The sequence below is a fragment of the Nematolebias whitei genome, chromosome 10, assembly GCF_014905685.2.
Source record: "Nematolebias whitei isolate Nwh7 chromosome 10, NemWhi1, whole genome shotgun sequence".
NCBI classification, from domain to species: domain Eukaryota; kingdom Metazoa; phylum Chordata; class Actinopteri; order Cyprinodontiformes; family Rivulidae; genus Nematolebias; species Nematolebias whitei.
Genome location: NC_056507.1, coordinates 30189968 through 30211341, shown reverse-complemented (window position 1 = coordinate 30211341; position 21374 = coordinate 30189968). Strand labels below are relative to the sequence as shown.

The window sequence follows — 21374 nt, the reverse complement described above, 5'->3', positions numbered from 1 at the left end:
TTATGTGTGTGTGTGTGTGTGTGTGTGTGTGTGGGTGTGTGTGTGTGTGTGTGGGTGTGTGTGTGTACTGTAGCCCGTCAACTCCTCTCTGCACTGAACATTGTATCCTTTGGTTGACTCTGACAATCTGACAATCCCATATCTCTACAGTCTGAACCATGTCCTCCAAAATGTTTGGGGCAAGAAGTATACTTCTGTGAGCTTCATCAGAGGCTACCTTCAAAATTTGGGAATGGAGAAGTTGGACTGGCCTGCTTGCAGTCCTGACCTAAACGCCAGTGAACACCAGTTGGATCAACGTGGGTGTGTTTTTGGTTCCTGAGCGACCAACACAACCACTCTGAAGAGTGTCATGTGTGACTGAGCTGGTGAGAGGCATGAGGAGGAGGTGCCACTCTGCTGAGGCTGTGTATGGTTCATCCACATGCTAGTTAAATGAATAAATATGCAAAATTACCAATGTGTGATTTTTATTTTCTTGCAGGCTTTCTTTCTTTTTTTTACCCAATCCAGTAAACAACATCAAACAAGAATCACTGTTTGGTGATAAGCTGTTCAGCACAGGTAGAAACTAGGCAAGGTGCATGCTTTTAAAAAAAATATAAATATGACACCGTTTAATGGGATATGAAGAAGATTTTCAAAGATATAATATGTGCCAAGAAGTATTTTCACAAAAGCAAAAAATAAATAAATTATTATTTTTTTTTTTGTGCTATTATAATATGAACTCAATCAAGTGTTTTCATGATTTGCGTGTCAGAAGTGAAAAAGGTTTGGGTTAAAATAAATAAAAACAACAAAAATAAAATCAAACATTTTCAGTAAAATGAAAACAATTAAAAACACCAATTTCATTCTGGATGCGAACGTGAACTGCAAGACAATTGGGCTCATGAGGCCCTCATTAGGGCTGGGGGTCCCTGATGAAGAGGAAGGCGGGTGTTTTTGTTTGTTTGTTTGTTTGTTTGCTTGTCAGGCACCTCTTTGATGATGATCTTGCCGTTCTGATGGATTGTGCTGTTGTTAACCATGCTGACGATGGCCACACCCAGGTTGCAGCGGATGCCGAAGGAGATGCAGAAGCCGAGCCCGCTCAGCATGGCGATGATGTACCTGCGCGGGAGTCCGAAGCACGTGCAGTCACACATGGGGGGCACGCGCTCCTGGTCCTCCCGGGGTCTCCCGTCCTCCGTCAGCTCGATGACCTCACCTGTTTGCTGCCGCTTCTCGAGCTTCCTGCACGCGCCGAGCACGGAGGACAAATCAGCTTCAAACCAAACAGTCAGATTTATTTCTGGATTTGCGAATGAAAAAACCCTTTTTTTTTTTTTTTTTTCGTTCTTTTACAAAATACTTGTGCAAATAAACCATCATCTGCAGCATGTTTTATAAAAGATATTCACGTTTATATATATTTAATTAAGTTCTCGTTTTTACCACCACAAATGGACGTTTTTATGCGCTGAAACATTTGATTATTTCCACACACACATAAATAAATAAATAATTCGTCCATTTTTCTTTTCTTGCTGTAAGAACAGACTGAAGGAGGAGAAAAATGACCTTCATTCCGCATTGCAGCAGCAGCAGCTTCACCATCGTTCACAGCTCGTTTAAACCTTTTAAATATTTTAAATCATAAAATGACCATTTTCTCCAACCTTTGTTTTTTCACACCGCATAAATTCTGCATTCATTTCTAAACATGAGACAGGCCCCACTGAGTGGACAACCAGGCCTGCTGCTGGATTTAACCACCAGATTTATTGGTTTATTTGTTTATTTATTTATTTTTGCCACGAGTCACGTTTCTGCGCTACAGATTCCAGCTGAACATCTGGATCCAGCTTCGTGAGAAAAAAAAAAAAAAAAAGATAGAACGAGTCGGGTGGGTTTTTCCACAAAGGGTCACATTAAAAATGTGGATGAAAAGCTCCACATTAAAAACATTTATATATTTTCGTTTAGCAATTGAAATAGAAACAGTTTCAGTCACATTTTGGATGAAAATTTCAAATTATTTCCATTTTACGCATCTAAAAAAAAAACTGCTCACCGAGCCTTTCCGTTATTAATCTTTTTTTTAATTTTTATTTTATCTAACTGGATTGCATTTTATTTGTGTCTTTACGTGTTTCTACAGGATCTGATCAGGAGTACATCGATCCTTAAGGTCCCAGAGATCCTCGGACCTGGTGTCACGACTCGTTCTGTTTCATTAATTATTAAAAACACGCAGCTGCTGGTGGAGGGGGCTGTCCTCCAGGGAAATATGTGATCCTTAAATGTTCCAGCTCGTGTTTTTTTACACCATCCTGCCCCTAATTCATCCCATAAATATATTTCATTTCATATTTATGCGTAAAATGTGGCACATTTTAAGGCCAGAGCAGCTTCGTGCGTTAACTTGAATTAACACCAAACACAGCCCGTCTTGTCTTACCTGTACAGACCCCCCAGGGCCTTTCCTGCATATTGTTTGAACCCCTCTTTGATCCGGTCTTTGTTCAGCTCCATTTCTTAAGTTTTTTTCTTCTAAAAAAATAAAATAATATAAAAAAAGAAATAAACCAAATCCTTATATAACAAATGGAAGTGCAGCCGTAAAAAACATCTTGGTTTCAGATATTGATCCAAATGTAGCGCCTCTCCGTGAGAAAACGCCTCGATGCCCGGCAAAGATGTACAGGAGGGGAAGAAAAATAAGGGGGGGGGGGGGGGGGTTAGTCTGACAGAGCTGCTTTCACCAAACAGCAGCAGCCAGAAAAGTCCGCTTCTGCTTTGCGCGTTCCGTGCAGAGCCATTTTCAGATCCCGATCCGTGCAGAAGAAAAAGAGGACAGTTCTGAATAAAGAGATAAAAAAAACAGACGCACGAGGTTTCTCTTCTTTCTTTCTCGGGATCCTGTGAGATATGAGCGCGAGCGTGAAGCCGGGTGCCAGGTTTGGTGATGTTTCCGGTCTGATCTGAGGTGGGGAGCGTCAGCAGCCGCTTTCAGCACCGCGGAGAGCGCGCGCAGCTCCTCCACCTGTCAGCAGCTCCGAGACCCCCCCCCCCCCCCCCCCCCCCCCCACCCCCAATTCAATTACCACCCCAACGACTGTCAGCTGGATGTTCCTGTGATCTCTGACTGACCTGAGATTGAGGTGAATTTGAATTCAGAGCAGATTTAATCCGCTGCTGCAGAAACAAAGAAGCAGGATCTCCAGGTTTTTACGCACGCGTGTTGGTCACGCTCTGGTATCTCTCGGCCATTTGTATTGAAAGTGTAGCATTCACAAATTAAAAATAGGCGAGTAAAAGTTAGAATGTGTTATTTTCATAGATTTAAAAAAGTCTGTAGCCTTCACTGCACAGCAGGATGTTGCGCAACTCAAATCCTGGACGAGTGTTTAAACATGTGAGTATTTGATGACACGGTCAGAGGAAGAACATTTTGGATTCTGAGGCTTTTTTTTTTTTGGGGGGGTGGAGGCGGTGAGCGCGTGCACAGGTGTAGAAATCTTTTCTTCCGCCTTCTGATCTGCGGCTGCGCAGTCACGCCACCTAGGTCCTGCCTGCACGTGCCAAGTTAAAGTGCAGTGGACCTCGTTCCTCAGCTGGTAGCCTGAACAGCTGATCAGAGAGTTAATGCAGGAGAGACTAAAAAAAAATATTAAATCAAATCTGCAGAACCCCCAGAACATGGATCTGTGAGACAGTCAGGACACTCAGTGATTGATCTGCTGCAGAGGAAAAGGTGGTGCAGCCATGGAGGCTGATGGAGGTGGAATATAACCAAGACAATGTACTAAACCAGAGGAAACCTCAACAGGTTGCAGAAGGTGTTGTGATCAAAATCACATTACTGTAAACTGTACATTTTATAAGCAGGGCCCTTTGATCACCTGTAAATCTTTATAGTCACTCGGTGCAACTGTGAGCAAATTATTACTTTTATTAGTGCAATAACTCATTCATGTTTAAAATCAGCCTTCCTGATGCTGAGTGTTCTCCATGTCTTTGTCATGTTAATGACCTTTACACACTTTCTATGCCCCCCCCCAAAAAAAAAAAAAATAAAACCCTGGCAGCACATTTAGGTGTAAACCACACCCAGTGCAAACACTGAATACTTATCAGCATCTTTTTTTTTTTTTCCTTCCTGACCATCTGTTCAGTGAGGAGCGACTTTCATGTTCTCAAGAGGACAACTGAAGGTCCAGTTCTCAGAAATGTTCGACCACACGCGCACAAGTTGGTCTCAGTTTATTTTAGATTTATTGGGATCACATCACAGTTTGGATATGGGACAATTAGAAAAAAGGCATAACAAAAATGAATATAAACAATTTCACTTTGAGCATACAGTAAACAGGCTTATGTCTTGTTTTGTAGAAAAGAAATGTTGAAATAATAAGATTGTAACTAAAATATAACCGCAAAGAGCATGAAACAGAGGTAATCTGAACAAATGGTGTTGAAAATGGATATATTAAGGCATCGGTTCAGCTAAGGCAAACGGGGACATCGAAACACGTCAAACAGTTTCATATCTACGAGTCACAATCTTTTAGAATCGCTATGTGATAATATTAACCTTCATAAACCTTCCATACAAACAATGTGATGTGAAGAATCCTTCATATAGACGAAACAAAAACTACAGCAGATCTTCATTACATGAAAACATAAATATAAACATCTGTTCCTACAACTCTTGTTGCTGCTTCAGGAAACACTGTGAATATTGTTTAGCCGTTCATCTTTTTTGTGAGTCTTTAAGTGCTTTGTGCAAAATCAAACATAGAATGTGTTTCTTTTATTCTCTACAAAGACGCAGCTGAAGGAACCTGGAGCACGAGGGCTGCTGGGGGTGATGGCTGACGAGCAAACAGGGCTCAGATGGAGGGACGTGCTGGAAAACACAAGGACCTTAAAAAGGGAACCCTTCACCTCTCATCTGTGGGTAAACAGCAACACGCAGCAGCTGCTGCTCAACAACTGGCCAGAGCAGGACCAGATCTGGCCCCGCTCACACAACAGCAGCACAGATTTCTCGTCATCAAACCAAAAGAGCTGCTTCACATGTAACGGTCTGAAGAAACCCATGAATCGAAGGACATCGTTTGTAACCTCACAGCAGACAAACCATGAACGCAGCTGTAACAAAAACACAACGTTGAACATGAACGGCGTCTTCAACAATATGCACGCAAGGTACAAAAAAGTGGCATTTATTAAGGCATCCAGTCTTTGGTTTACTCATAGTGGCACTTAAAATAAATAGTTTTATGTAAAAAATAAAAATAAAAAAGAGTGAGCCGTTTTGTTTTAGGCACAGTGAAGAAGAGTTCCTCTTTTCTTACAGCAAACTTTGAATATCTTCAAGTTGAATATTAGAGCAAAGAGACTGACGAGTCATAAATATGAGCCCTGTGTCTAATTCAAGTGTCTCTAGGTGTCAGCATGCACAGACTTGGTCTCTCAGCCTTCCCAGTCAGCAGATAGATGGAAGTGGGGGGGGGACTTTAGAGTGAATACAGCTCTTTATGAAGTCGCCTGCGGGTTTGTTCAACAAATAACCTTCAGTCAACCGATGCTCAGAGTCAGAAAACAAGCAGGGGAGTCTACATCACCGTGTCTGACTCACTGAGCTAAATGTCTGACAGCATCTCATGTGTGGGTAAAATTGGGTAGATCCCTGGTGAGCAGGTGCACTCGTGGTTGTTCTGTTGGCTGAGCTGGATTTTCAGCTTCTCAACTTCGTAGTCGTGCAGGTTCTTCTGGACCAGGTAGCGCTCCCTCTTTATTCTCGCCTTCACATCGGAGGGAACATCTGGAATCAACCAGGCCACGAAGTACTTGACCATAAAAACAACGTGCTGTGAAGAAGAACGCCACAACTGGTTAAACTGCAGTCACTTCTGCACATATGCTGCAAGCACTGAATATATTTTTTAACATATTCCATGGGAGCTGCATCATCAGTGAGTCAGTCAACAGGTTGCATCATTGCAGTCTGACTCACTGATGACGCTACAGTATCGTGATGAGGGTGAACTGAACCAGTGAGAAAATTTAAAAAAAGGTAAGGTTGCATCATCATCTAATGAAAGAATACAAACTGTGAATAGGAAAAGACAAATAAGACAAAACCTGCAACAAAAATGTCCTTACATGAGGTTTGAGAATTTAACTTGGTAAGAGTCGATACCAAAATGGTCAGACTAAACCAACAAACTAAAAGAAACCGAGCTGCTGAGGCCTCAGAACACTTTTAACATCCTGCCCTGCAGACTGCCCACGTGCACCACCTACTGTCTACATCAAATATATTTTCTTATCACGAGAAATAATCTGAGAGTTTATTGTCTTTTCTGTGTGAAACACCATCAGTTGTGATTATCTAGATTATTTCCATGAACCGCAGGAAGCTAACGTCTGTGAAAACAGAAGTAAAGTCACAGTATAAAGCCACAGAACAGTGGTGTCCAAATGTCTGACTGGTATGTCTCATCTGAAAGTTGAAGAGGACAAATCTCTTGTTTTTGTCCTCTCTAAACTGTCACACACAGCAAGTGTGTGAGGCTGAGCTCAGATGATGGAAAGGACAAGCCGGAGCTCTTTTTACCTCCATAATAATGATGAAAGCCAGCTTGGCAGCCAAAATATGCCAGAACTGCATAGTGTGGGAGTACTGCTTCTCATGCCCAGAGGGGTAGCGGTAATCACGATACCTACAAAAAAATGAAGAGCAGATAGATAAGAAGTCACTACTTTATCCAGAATCATACACACAGATGTTGTGATTGAACCTTCAGTCCTATTAGAGTCAAAGTCAGAGTTTCTTTATTTGTCATTCGCATCACATGGTACATGTAGTGGAATGAAATTATGTACACAGGGTCCCAGTTACATCCCACAATAAAATGTACAAGAAAAACAGTAATAACATCTAAGATATGAACTAAGAAAAACATTAATTAAAAAATACGCTAAGAACTAGTAGCATAAAAACAATACGTCAAACAGCAGCACGAACATGAGTCTGTGTGAGCAGATGAGTACGAATGAACACAGCAACATGAAACAGATCAGCAGCAACATGAAACAGATCAGCAGCAACATGAAATAGATCAGCAGCAACATGAAATAGATCAGCAGCAACATGATGTGATTTTTCATAGTGATTATTCTGGTTAGAGATTCATGAGTCTAACAGCCTCAGGGTAGAAGCTGTTCCTCAGTCTAGTGCTTCTTCACTTAATGCTCCTCAACCTCCTTCCTGAGGGGAGCGGGGCAAAAAGTGTGTGTGCTGGGTGAGTGGGGTCCTTCATGATGCAGGTGGCCCTCTTCCTGCATTTGAACAGGCACGGGCAGTTCTGTGAGTATTTCCACACAGAAACAAAGTTACCAGTGAGCGATCGCAGCAAATTCCCATATTCTTGCTTGATACGACCAATTTAACACATGCAGCAGACAGTTAATCAGCTAATACAACATGTTGCGTTACGATTAATTAGGTTCTGCACACACACACACGCACGCACGCACGCACGCACGCACACACACACAGAGCAGCTTTGAATACTGTTGCTCATTAAATTGATGCTGAAGTTTCATAAAGATGCTCCAATTGCACTGTACTTAAACAATAGTAACCTCTGCTCCACCAGACTAGCTTCAATAAAATACTTTTATTGTAGCGTGTCAGTTACCTAATAAACTATTATAGCATATAATCTGAAAGATATCTTGCACTGCAGTTCTGAAAACACAGAAGAGACGATCATTTCTCCACTCTCACCTGCAGGTTGTGATGGAGTCGTTAAACCAGGGAGGATTTTCTCCGTTCTCAGGGCTGTTCTCTGGTGGGATCTCAGAGATGTTAAACACAGACAGGCTGTTGTTTATATAGCCTTTCATGTTCATCTCACCCTCTGGCTGGTAGGCATACATGTACACTAACCGAGGGATCATATCAGAGGTGAAGGCTACAATGAACGCCTACAAGCAAGAACAAATATTATTAAAACCAACATTAGCTATCTGAAACTAAACTCTGAGCCGAGTTCAGCTTCTCACATTTGTGACGACGGAAAACACAGCTATCCCGTTGAGAATTTCCTGCCAGGCGCCGATGCTGTGGGCCTTTGATGCCACGGGACGTCTGAACTGAGTGGTGAGCTTCCAGGCGTCCACTCTGACTTCAATAATGTTGTTGATGAGAGCCAGGAGAGGTGCCAAGGGGAAGGAGGCCACAAAGAGTGTGATGAATCCAAACTGAATCACTGGGACACAGAGAGGAGAGACTGGAGGTGAGAAAACACAAGCAAACACCACCACCTGCAGGATGGAATGACCAATGAGTGAAAGAAACATTTTTCAGCAGCTTTTGGTTCTGCTTGAGGTCTAGATCCTGTCAGGACTGAGTACTAAATTATATCTATTGTAAATAGTTTGGACTCCAAAAAGATTAACCTAAAAATGTTAATTTCATTTATCTTTTTGTAAATAATGAGCTGACTCTGCACCAGATTCGTACCCATTTCCAGGTATTCATCGAAGAGGCCGAGCTGCCCGAAGCCCTGCAGGTCGTGGTCCTGCTCCCAGCGGCTGTACAGACTCTCTGGGTGGCTCCTTGCCTTCCTGCTGCCCCACCAGTTCATCAGCCACCTGAAGGACACAAGAGGGCGACAGAACAATCAACAAGCTGTTCACAACAACACTGAAATCTGTCAAACACAACCAGGTTTGTTCTAATGCTTCTGTCTGTATGAAACTTTGCAGAGCCTATTTTGTTGAAAGGTTTTGATGCCCTCACTTTGTAAATGTCTGCTCTTTGTGTTGAGTTTTAATGGATAAAAATGCTCATTATATTTTAATAATGAATACTTTTAAAGACACAAAGTAAAGGGACTATATTTAAAGATTTTACATGATTTTAAATATAAATAGACAAAAACACCAGTGACATTCAACAGTGGATCATGAAGCTATTTAAACACAGAATGCAAGAACAAGACGGTTCAGAAACAGGTGCAAACACTGAACGCAGCATCATGACGAGGTGCGAGAACAACGCACTGTCAGATGTGCACAAACAAACAGAGTTGGTGCAAAAACCACAGATCAACAGAAACACAGTTAATAAGTCCAAGAGTCGTCACGTCAGGAGGCAGAGAAATAAAATCATTTAACTGCAGCTGGCAGCAAAGATTTCTTGTTCTTCTCTTCTGAACAGCAGCGTTGGTGTAGTCCGGTGCTGAAGCTGCTCTTCAGACCGTCTACAGTTTTGTTGGGGGGTAGGAGTCGTCGTCCATGATGGCCTGCAGTTTGTCCAGCATGCTGTTCTCAGTCATTGGCTCATGCCCTTCCTGTGCATTGACCTTGGTGGACCACTCCAGTCTGTTGTCCAGATAGACTCCCAGGTGTTTCGATAATTTTCATTTATCATGTGATTAATTGATTTGTTTATTGCGACAGGCCTAACTACAAGTCTGCTGTTTTGTAGGCTAGAAGATGAAGCTATCCACCCCTGCTTTACAATGTGTTCAAACCACAACATATCTACTCAGCACATAAAATATAATTCAGTGTTTCTGTACTCACGGCAGCAGAGCTTCCTGAATGTTGCCCCACACTTGTTTTCCAGTCATCACGATCACCAGCTGGGTTGTTAACTCAATCAGACAGCCGCCGGGGTCACACTGAATACAGACAGAGAAAAACAGGAAATAGAAAAACAAAACTAACAGTAACTAAAATATGAGCTGAAGCTGAATCAAAGAAACAGCTCTTATGCTCCAACATGCATGTAGTACCTCTTCATTCCTCAGTTTGCTCCACTTGCCAAACATATAAGCATAATCTCCGGGATATCCGACAAACTTGCCCTTAAAAAAGGCCACGTAGAAGCACGACGAGTAGTAGTTGACAAACTGGAACAGGAACATCTTCACTGTCAGTTTGTTCTCATACTCCAGGTGGGTCTTTGGGATTTCTGTAAAACAAGTCATAAAACACATTTTAAATATATGCTCCCATTGTTGCGTTTTCAAGAACCGTCACTTTCAGATCAGCTGTCACGCTGTGGCGCTCACCCACCCATATCCGTGATCCAAACAGCCACTCTCTCATACATGAGGTTGAGGATCATGATGATGACAAAGTTGATGCAAGAGGCTGTGACAGAGGTGGCCAGCTGTGGAGTGATGTAAGGGCCAACCACCTCCAGGTGGTTGGTGGGACTGTCCTTCATGATGCTAGCAAAGGCTGCGTACACCGCCAAGCGGTATGCGATGACCCCGATGATGCAGGCAATGATCAATGAAATCTTCAGGACAGAAACAAAAAAACAACAAAACAGTGACAACATGAAAGACAACTCTATGGTAATAAATCTATGGAAACACCAGATCACCTGCAAAAGTGCAAGCAAAAAAATCTATGCACAAAACAAATGGTTAATGTTTTCATTCAACATGGAAGTTAGTAGTGAGTGAGACCAAAGAAATTTAGCACAGACTCAACGTAGTTTACAGACAGTAATGAACTTCGGATCAGTACACATAAAACTACGTTTAATGATACCCAGTTTTTAATGGGTGTTCACCGATCCCTGTTTTCCAAAGGGTGATGCTTCAAAAATCAGTGCAGATCATTTATGATGCCAGTTTTGTTTGTTTTCAGTTCATAAATATAAAAGTTCAGTCATACAAATCTGATAAGATTTAGAAAATATTGTGATTGCTTGTAATTTAGTGATTTAATCTCAAGTTCCGATGATGCGGTGCACATTCTGACCTGTGCTAGAGTTTACTGAATACTCCAGTGTGAGTTTGTTAACTTTTCCTTAGTAAAATAACAATTTTCAGACAAACCAGTTAAAAAAACATACAGTTCTTTAAGATAAAAATCAAGGTATTACTCCTTTTTCTGATAAACACCACACTGTTCTTTCAAAACTTAACTTAATATTTGGGTCAACTTAATTTGGGGTCTGCTAATGTTGTATATAAAAGCACCTTTACCATAAAGAAAACTAATCTAATTCTGGGAAGTCCATTAGTAAAAGAGCATACAGTAAGGTCAAATAAAACAACATTGTGTTGCAGCTGTGCCTGCCTTTTAATTATCTTAGTAAAACTCAGGCCAATTCACATTTTTTATGGCAAAAATCAATTTAATAAGCTGACTGACCAATTGATCTACCTCTGTTTTTAAGAATGCCATCATTTTGCCTCACTGTGAATATAAAGACTAGTTAACAAGCATTATCATGAGTTTATTAAAATCTATAATGTGATCACAGCTGTCATTCTTTTTAAGTTGCCTCCTTTCACCTTTGTTTTACAAGCCCTGGTTGAACTGATGAGGAAGACTATCGAGAATGGTAGAAGGAGAAGACGGTAGATGGAAGCACTTTAAATGGATCAAGTGTATCAAAAATACAATGCTCACCCACAACAGGACGGTGGCTCCAGACAGACATGAGCGTGCACACTTGCTTGTTATGGGTAAGTAAGGCTCCATTTCCTAAATCAGAAGCAAGCAAAGCATCAACATGACGGTCAGTCGGTTATAATCTGAGAACTCAAGAAGGCCAAGTTCCTTAAATCAACTCTACAACCTCACATGTGAGGCTGAACTGCTTTGACCAGTCAGAACTTTGTGTTTTCTCTGTTAAAAAGCTTCTCGTCCAAAAGATGAACTTTAAACTCGTTAGAAAGAAACTCGTCCCTCTGAGTCTTTCCAGAAATGTCTGTTATCTATCAAAACTACAGCACAACAAAACCTCTCCCTCACCAAACGGTCAGTCCATGCCGAGCGCCACACTTACCCACAAGATCACTGTGGCCCAGCACAGTAACAACTTCCCCGCTATATCTGAAACAGTTCTGTCAAGTACCCACTCTGGCTCCTAAAGATGAGCGGGATGTGGTGATGGGAAGTTGCAACAATCTGTTCATTTTACAAGCACGGCATTGTTTTTACTTAAACTCTACCAGATGAACTGGTTATAGCCCTAAATCAAACAGCCTCCATTCAAACCTGCTTCAAATAGCTAACTGATACTGCGATCAAGTCTTATCATTCAGTCATTCTCATAACAGTTAAACTGACTAAAAGAATCTTATCCCACAGTAAATTAGTATATTTAATTAGTACACAGACACCTTAGTGATGGGGTTCAGCCTGTGGTCGTTACACTTGGTTTCGTACTCTGGTCGAAGCTGCAGCTGCTGTTGTTCCTCTTCAAAGTCAAACAGATCCCACTCGTACTCAAGGCGGGCCTGCCGTCTCTTCCAGAACTCCAGGAACAGTGTCACTGCAGAGAAACGACCCGTCACACCAGATATATACCACCAGACAAACAACTGTCTCCACGTAAACTAGTTGTCCAGAATACGTATTGAGAATATGCCTGGAAAGGGATGTTATTAAGACTCTCATTTGTTACTTTTCAAGTCATTTTCAAGCCTTTAATATTGAAAGAGTAAATCACAATTTATCTTTTTGATGAAACCATTACTTCAAGAAGGAAATGCTAAAAAATTGAAGCGACAAATAAATCCACTAGGTGGCACCCTGTGTTTCACAACAGAAAACATTGAGCAGATATGCTTACTCACCCCAAATTCCCATGAAAATGGCAAAAAACACTGTTCCCACATTGTCAAATAGGTGAGATTGCTGCAAGACAAACATGTTTAAGACATAATAAATGAATTAAAAAAAAAAACAGATTTGTTTATTGTTCGTATTTATCTGCAACCATTCTTTAAATGTCATGATTTGTGGGAAGAACATGAGTCACAAAGAGCACAAATTACTCACCCACGACGAGTTGCACGTTGTGTTGAGTTTCCAGAAGCCACATTTCTTGTCACAAAGCGGACACATGACAATATTCCCTCCAATTTGATCGCTACATATTTCTTTACTTTGGGGGGGGGAAAAAGACATGCAATAATTAGACAATTAAAATAATACAAAAGTAAAGTTTCTGAAACCATCGACTGGGCTATTAGGCTTTTAATTTGTGGAACTAACCTCCACTCATTGTCGTCGTAGGTGAGGAATCCATAAATGAAACAAATTGTTCCCACGACTGCAGCGAACAGCAGCATCTCGGTGTAGAAGCCAAGCCAGGCAAAATAAATGCCGATCTTCTCCCCATAATACTTTCTGTTGAAGACACAAAAACTGTGCTTTTACTCCTGATTCTTTACTGACAGACTGCAGCTCTTGGTTCTGTGGTTTTACCTAACAAGGTCGAGGGGCTGCTCCTTGAAGAAACACAGGAATCGAGCCCAGTATTTGTAGAGGGTGTATCTTTCACTTTCACAGTTTGGATCTTTTGATTTTGTCCAGTATCTTGACTGAAGACACACAGAGAACTCACGTTATTGTCAAGTTTACTGTATCCTTGCTCTTCACCAATAAACGCTGCTTTTAGCAGGATGTAACTGTCGCAGAGCAGTGAGTAAAAATTCCTTTTTTATTGCAAGAAAAGAACAGGTTGACTTAAAGCTGCTCACATCATGAAGAGGGAAGGCAGCAGTGTAGGTGCCATTATTCAGCAACCTCTTGATTCCCTTCTTGTCCACATCTCCACATTCCTCCCTGATGTACGAGCAGCGAGACAGGATGTAGTAGACCTGGTTAGAGAGTAAAAAAAGGCCCCTGTGGTTATAACCATTTCCAATAAGAAACACAAAGTTCTTCCATAAACTAAACTTGATATTTTGACGTTAGTGTGAAAACATTGCTGGTTTTGAACTTTGAAGGTCATAAACAAGATAAATATGGATGCTTACTATCCTGTTGCGAGATGAAGGAGGGAAGAACGTGTCTTTGTTGTCGATAAGGAAGAAGTCAGACTTGTCCTTGTTGAAGGGAGCAGTGAAATAATCTGGCTCGGGGTTCATGATGTGCTTAGGCAGACGGAAAGGCGTGGACAGCCAGTTCATGGGAATCTCTTTGTTGTTCTCTTGTGTGTCGGCGACCTTGAATGGAACCTTGATCTTCAGCACGTTTGCATAGGTTGCCAAAACTTCCCAAGGAGCGTGGATCTTCACAAAGTAGGTCTTTCCATCCTCCGACTCCTGATGATGAACACAGAGCACACACGTTACTGAAACTAGAACGTGATTTGGTAGTAAAAGCTGAATTTGAGGTGACATTTTTAGACATAAGCAAATTAGTGATGAGACTCTTACAGATTTATCTTCCGTTTCCAGCTCCAGGCCAACTTTAGCTAAGTTGGATTCATACACCCTCCTCTTCTCCTTCAGAAGAAAATTAAAGCGCAAACAAGATCAAACACAGAAACAGTGAGGAATGCCTGAATGCTATGAGAAGTACAGATATGAAATCATATGCTGATAGAATATTATGCAAAAGAAAACCAGAAATCAAGCTCACTGAGTATCTTTGTTTGCAAATAAAAAGGCTCAGAGTTTACATTTTATTTTATGGATGTACAAACCAATGAGAAATGGGCAACCGTGACACAAATCTGCAGGTAAAATGAAGATGAACAGGAAATCATGGTCAGTGCTGTGAATAGAGCTCCTACAAATACGAGCGTTATTTTGTAAATTACAGCGTGATTTGTGGCTAAATTTAAGCTAGCCTCGTTCAGTAAATTTGGTGTAACACTCACAGTAGTAAAAACAGGTTGTGATAATCAGTTGTGATAACACAGTGATATTATAAAAGCTACCATATGGTGCATTGTTTTCATATTTTCAGAATCATGCATTTGACAAATACTTTTTGTATCTGCGGTGAGAAAGAGCTTACATGAGGAATTAAAACCTTCCGGTTACGAGTTCTGATTTAGTGCAGTATTTTGCAACGCTTGTGGATGAAGCACAGGAAGTGCCCTCTAGCTCCCTTTTCCTCCCAAAGTGGAAAAAGTGATCCACTTTCTGCCTGGACCAGAGGTATTTGCTGTTGACTCACTGGCTGAAAATGTGTGTAAAGTGTGAGTCGTCCTTAAAGCCTAGGAATGGTGACACTTTGGTGTGAAGGCTAACAGCTCAGTCTGAAACAGAGTCTGTCAGCACTCTGATAAAAAACCCTGCACACAATAAGTCATGGCCACAGAGAGTGTGGAAACAAAACAAAATATAGATTTCTAAAAAAACAAAATCTCGACTGAAAATATCTGAGTAGAGTTTGTCTTCTTGGAAACCATCCATCCATTATCTTTAGCAGTTTCTTCCTTTTGGAGTCACGGAGGTCACTGGTGCCCATGTTCAGCAGTCACTGTGCGAGAGGCGGGGGACACCTGGACATGTCTCCAGTCCATCACAGGGACACATAATAGAGACAAACAATCATTCACTCTCTCACTCACACCTAGGGACAATTTAGAGTTACCAATCAGTCTAACATGCATGTTTTTGATCTGTGGGAGGAAACTGGAGTACCCGAAGAAAACCCACGCATGCATGAGAGGACATGATAACTCCACCCTGAGCGGCCCCCGGACCGGGATCTGAACCAGGGTAACCTGCTCGCTGAGAGGCAGCAGCTCTACCAGTTGCACCACCGTGCTGCCCTTTCTTGAAAACTAGCTTGAGAAAAAAGTTTAGCTGATTTTATCAGTGCTGTGGTATTTAGAGCAGGATGCAGCAACACAAATGAGGATTTCCCGCACGAAGCAGCTTTTAAATGGGAAACTGAAGTCATGGAAATAACATAAGCTTTTATTTGTGCAATATGTTCAAGATGATCCAATCAGTCGCGTGTTGCTGGAAATAAATATTAAATAAAAAAATAATATTTCTCAACAAAAACATGCACATACAGTAGTGACAAAACTTTACATGCATGTACTTACAGTTAGTAATGTAAGAAAACATGCATGTAGCTTGTATGTGCACCAGAAATATTTTATTTCGTACCAGTTTCCTCTCGTCGTCCTTATCGTCGACATAAGACAGGACGAAATCAATCCTGCGCACTCCATCTCTGAAGAACACAGAGTCTTTACTCTGTTGTTGTTTGTCAATCTGAAACGAGATAACACACAAATGCCAACACTTAATCACACATGCACAAAGGTGGACTTAGAACATCTTTAGATGCACTCACGACACAAGCACAGAGTTAAACTACTCAGGGTTTCACGCCTCAACATCACTTCACACTAAATTACTCATCTGCATCTAAGACACTGATTATTGTCTTTTCACTTCAAACACAAACCACATGCTGACAGAGGGCATCACTTATGTCTAAGATGTGTTTTGCTCAAGCTCTCTTAAAATGATTTATAGATAAATAGAGAATAAAAGGCTTTTACATAAATCTGCTGCATGTCCCTCAGGATGAAACAGAGAAGTTCAGTAAAAGCTTTGACTTAAAGTCCAAGCCTCCAGCTTCCCTGGACTTTTAGACTTTTTAGCCTATCTTGTTTTTATATTGACAGACCACGAGTGCTGTGGTAGCAGAATTTCCAATAATGTGAATCAGCTATGCTAACCCTGAAGAAGCAACTGCACTGGCAAAAACATGCACTGCACAGGAATGTAGAAAGAGAGGACAAGGCTTCTGTCTGTGCTGCTTCAGCTGTTCACAAAGCTAAAAATAGCTACATACAGTGCACCTTCATACACTTATTTACAGCCGGTTCCAACACGTACAACAAGGAGAAGGCCATCCACACGTCCAAAACAACCACATCCCACTCAGTCATCAATCTGACAGAGTCTGCTCTGTCCATCAACCCAGTGCTGTGCAGAAAGGGAGGAAAGAAAGTGCACTTTACCTCCATGGCCCACTCGTTTTATGCTTGTGATGCATTAGCTGCTAAACCGCCTTACTCCAGGGGCCAGAGTCCAGCTCTGAAAGCTGCACCGCCTGTCTCACTCCTACTACATTGATCTTCCTTCCATGAAGCTCACTAGACTTCTCAGGGCAACACTCCCTTTGCTTGGTCACTCTTCTCTTTACTGAAGAGGAGGGTTAAAGAAGCAGCATCCCAGAAATGACATCAGCACATGAGTAGCAGAGCTGCTGCCAGCTAATGAGGGTGCAGCATCTAGAAAGGGAGCGAGCAACATCCTGTGTCATGTTTCACATAGACATTAAATCTGCTGCCCAGTCTGGCCCAAGTTCTGTGAATTCATAATCAGTTCTGGATTCTGTACTGGTGTCCTGCCTCACCCCTCCTCCTTTTATTGGGTGTCTGTTTGCACACAGAACAAATATTGTTCCGTACCATAAACACGGTGCACGCTTTTCATAAGAGCATTTGATTGTTTAGGTTTTGGGTATCAGCTTCAGAAAACAATAGTGCAAATTTGTTCTAATTTACATACAGATGTAATCAGGCAAGGACAGCAGACTCCAAGGAAACAGCCCCATCATTATATAACATCAAATTAAAGATGGAGACAATCTGCCACACACACACACACACAGGCACAAAACATGAGAGCAAAAACTATGGTCTGACAGACCACAATGAGCCAATATGTGGGCGTTGTATTTGTTTGGTGGAAATGTTAACATGCTGGTGGAATGGACTTGAAACTGCTCTGAGGTCTTTTTATTAAAATGTTTCTGCTACAATATAAACACCATCTGCTGTTTAGTCACAAGACTGATGATGAACCTCCATCAATTTCTGCAGGGCATTTTCTTTTGAAATCCCATGAATGTAAACTAAAAAAATAACAATAACTTGAACAATAGTTTTGCCGTGCAGTCGTGGCTGGAGCACAAGATGCATTTTAAGTTCTGAGATGGAGCCGTCCCTGACCCAACAGGTAAAACTGAACACTTAGGGTTACAATAGTCTGATCAGAGTAAATTACTGAAAATAAAAGTAACTGATATAAGATGAATGACCGTTCCATTTGATCTTGACCATTTGATGACATTATTAGAGGTAATGATAAAAATATATATACATGTAAAAAACAATGCTGCACAATTAAACTGCTTTAAAATAAACAAAAAGTACATCTTCAGTTTTAAAGCTACTATAGTTAACTTAGTATAGCTCTACTCCTGGCTCCTTTTGCAACAACTTAAAGCTGCAAACGTGTACAGAACATTTGTTCAGTTCTCTAATCCAAAGTTAAGCGCACATTTTAACCACAGGCCTGCATTACCTTCCAGACCACATTTGGACCATGTTGACCCTGACAGGGTGGGCGCTTGCTTTAACTTGGATGCAGCTGCAGAAACTCTGTAATTTGCCAAAATTACAGATCAGCTGTATGGAATCGGTGCATCTGCCCGTCCATCTGCATGTTCAGTGAAACTGCAACTCCTTTCTGTGCATTTACTAACCACCAAACTACCGGGTGTTTCAACAGACATGCGTCCTTTATAATAACTAAGGGGAGTTAAAGCAAGGTGTATCTTGAGCTGACTTCTAATTTCAGGGAGGAGAAATTAGAAGTCAGCTTTGGCCTTCAGAGTTCACCTTCATTAACTCCAGTCAATCACACACACGTGCAACTCCAGCATCCTTCTCCAGTAACAGTTTATATCTGAGTAAAGTTTCTTTCTTTCAAAGTACCGAGATATGGTTATGTTATTACTGCATACAATAAATGTTTGCCATCCTAAAATGTAATCTAAACTGTAAAGATCTGTTAGCTTTATCTACCTGGATCTGTAAACTTGCATGATATTTTATTTAATGTCAGAGTCAGGCACAGACGACCCTGCTGAAAGCATGAATAAACCAACTTGTTCCCAAGAACTATATAAAGTCATTAAATAATACAAAGCGTTTGCAGAAGTCCCTCTCTAAAATGTCTTGAAAGGATTAAAAGTACACTTAGTTTAATTGGAGTCTTTGATTGAAGGGATCCAAATTACTAAAGAAGCTTTTAATATGAAAAGTGTGCTATTAAAATGGGCACTTTCTACTCTAACAAAACCATAAACAAGAGGATTTGAAAAGGCCTACCATGCATATGTTTAGCTACAGCGCTTTGTCATTCTGTCATGAGCTACAGGGCGGCACCTTGATGACACTACATGCACTGTACTTAGAATATACATAGATTTAAACACACACACTAATTTGTGACTTGCATGTTTATGTCAAGGTGTTAGCCCTCTAATTATCCTATAACACCATCAGGCCGCCGCTTTCTTCTAAGTGAAGCAAAAAAATCATCGCAGGTGAGAAAAAACAAGCTAGTCAAAAGACGTTTTCCATTTTCACTGAACTCTCAAGATACAGCAGAGCATGTTTCCATAGCTCTCCTAACAAACGTGCGTTCTACAAGCCAGCATCAGCTCCCTGGCCAGAAATATGTATTGATTTCTCTCATGTTCAAGCTTCATTCTCTGAATTACTAATGCAAGTAGAGAAACTCAACACTGACAGGATGAAAGTCTGGCAGGCAAACAGATATATGCACAAAGCTGCATGACAACACAAGCCTGTTTTACCATGCCATACCCTGGAACGATACTTCAGGAATAGTGCCCGTTTTCTCGAAAGCTGTGGAGGAACCGAGTGGACAGTGAGAAAGGGACGAGCACCAGGAGATTTGACAAAACACGCCATTAAGAGTGTAGCAGCAACACTACAATAAACGAGTTACTATCGTGTTAAAAAGCACTTGATAAGACACAAGATGGAATCGCAGACATGTTTTAGTCAGTTTTGGATGCTTCAGTTATGAGTTTACATCAGAGAAACCCCACACTGACAACAGCATGCATCTGCAGCCCTGACTGGTACTGCATCTTACCCCGGACAGAGCACTGATCTGCTCTAAGGGCACAGATCTGTACTGAACACATTCACTTAGGTCGGAGGCAGCCAGGGAGACCAGGCTGGTGTTGAGAGACTCACAAGTCTCCACATTCACTCCAGGAGGAGACTTTAGTGTAAAAGGAGGAAAATAGACGAGCATTAGAGCAATATTTAGCAGTCAACAAAACTAACGCCGTTAGATGTTACTCCTTCTGATACAAAAATAAACCTGGTTGTTTTAATGGGTGGAAAAGAGAAAGAAGAAAATTGAAGAATGCTTTTTTATGTAAAACTCTTAAAACTCCTAAAAAAACAACAAAGTATGCATTTGAGTTTAGATATTTAAACACTGTGCTTGAATTCAAAATCCGTTGATTGTACTCTACGAAAAAAACCAAGAATAGCTGAATCATTTAAATTGTGAAGATTTGTTATTTAATATAAATATGAGCTGCTTTGTGGAAATGTCATGATGCCAGTGATTGAGTGCAGTTTCGGTGCGAGTTGGTGCTTACCGCAGACGGTCCCTGGGATCCTGTGCTTGATGAGGCATGTTGGTCATAACCATTTACATCATCTGCAAGACATTAAGACAAAAAACACAACATGACGAATGATTTACTAACCATGGTTTCAAAAACGCCACCAAACAGGCAATTTGGTGGCGGCAACGTTTCAGGCACACGAACAGCTGCTTGAGTCAAACAGCGCCGAGCAGCCTGCAGCCAGTGTTGTGGTCTATATTTGTACAGCATGTTGCGGTAGCAGTCCCTCACGGTAGAGCGGGTGACTCAACCAGACCCTTCTGACAGAACATACGCAGCCATGTTGCTGTGGTTCAACCACAACAGGAGTGACTCCAGGAAACAAGAACGTGACGGCGGGTAAACCCACTAAACATGATTGAATATAGACGCAAACTGTGTGACAAAGCTACAATAAAGTTTTAGTTTCACTCTCCATTTAGGCCCTTTCAGATGCCTGAAAAAAGATTTACATAAACAAATGGAGATGCAGATGGAAGATCAAGACCAGCAAACAAGGCATGTACCAATATAGAGCTGAGCAAAAGTAAAGCTTTCAGCCTCGGAGTCGGTTTTCAAATGAAACTTCAACGGTCCTAATTGTCGGTGTCTGAGATTATATTTAGACTGGACTCAGCTCAGAAAACATGCCCACGGCTGAAACGAGCACCCAAACCTTTTCACTTGGTGGATTTAAACTAAAAGAGGGACCTTTTGTTTTATATAAATGCTGCGTTTCACCAAAAATATTTAACCAAAACGCAGCACAGCCTGTGATGCAGCTTTAACTTTGTTGTACGTGTCAACCGTTTGGTAAATTTGAACCATTATGGTTCACCATCTGCATTTAACAGGACTATGTAAAACAGGATGTCCGTGCGTCGCTTGCATGCGAGACATGTTTATGTTACATTTGAGTTACAGCAAGCCGAGGGTGTGTCAGGGGGCACTGAGCTTACATAGTGCTACAGTAAAACTGCATCAGTGAAAATGTGGTAACACTTTACAATAAGGTACACAAAATTTGATTAACTACTAGGGAACGCCTCAGGAACAAATCAGGAGCTAATGGGTAGTTAACCAGTACTTACTGGGGAACACACAGCCAAGCCTTATTA

General features: G+C 41.3%; 2 protein-coding genes across 2 annotated transcripts in view; both read right to left on the bottom strand.

The window, feature by feature from the left end:
- The window catches only part of LOC119416332 (vesicular glutamate transporter 2.1), a 16850-nt gene extending 14201 nt beyond the window's left edge, over nt 1-2649 (bottom strand). The window contains exons 1-2 of the mRNA XM_037683562.1: nt 2447-2649; nt 984-1239 (exon numbers count right to left, since the gene is read on the bottom strand). Coding sequence (XP_037539490.1) covers nt 984-1239; nt 2447-2520 — 330 coding nt within the window. The 5' untranslated portion in view covers nt 2521-2649. The remainder of the gene's footprint in view (nt 1-983; nt 1240-2446) is intronic.
- A 2740-nt stretch (nt 2650-5389) lies between these two features.
- Nucleotides 5390-21374, bottom strand: part of ano5a (anoctamin 5a) — an 18794-nt gene continuing 2809 nt past the window's right edge. The window contains exons 2-22 of the mRNA XM_037683556.1: nt 20248-20309; nt 19728-19859; nt 19433-19474; nt 15906-16013; nt 14211-14279; nt 13809-14096; nt 13530-13649; nt 13255-13370; nt 13042-13176; nt 12826-12931; nt 12621-12681; nt 12165-12316; nt 11828-11908; nt 10093-10321; nt 9810-9988; nt 9598-9695; nt 8531-8661; nt 8071-8276; nt 7793-7992; nt 6617-6722; nt 5390-5867 (exon numbers count right to left, since the gene is read on the bottom strand). Coding sequence (XP_037539484.1) covers nt 5640-5867; nt 6617-6722; nt 7793-7992; nt 8071-8276; nt 8531-8661; nt 9598-9695; nt 9810-9988; nt 10093-10321; nt 11828-11908; nt 12165-12316; nt 12621-12681; nt 12826-12931; nt 13042-13176; nt 13255-13370; nt 13530-13649; nt 13809-14096; nt 14211-14279; nt 15906-16013; nt 19433-19474; nt 19728-19859; nt 20248-20309 — 2849 coding nt within the window. The 3' untranslated portion in view covers nt 5390-5639. The remainder of the gene's footprint in view (nt 5868-6616; nt 6723-7792; nt 7993-8070; nt 8277-8530; nt 8662-9597; nt 9696-9809; nt 9989-10092; nt 10322-11827; nt 11909-12164; nt 12317-12620; nt 12682-12825; nt 12932-13041; nt 13177-13254; nt 13371-13529; nt 13650-13808; nt 14097-14210; nt 14280-15905; nt 16014-19432; nt 19475-19727; nt 19860-20247; nt 20310-21374) is intronic.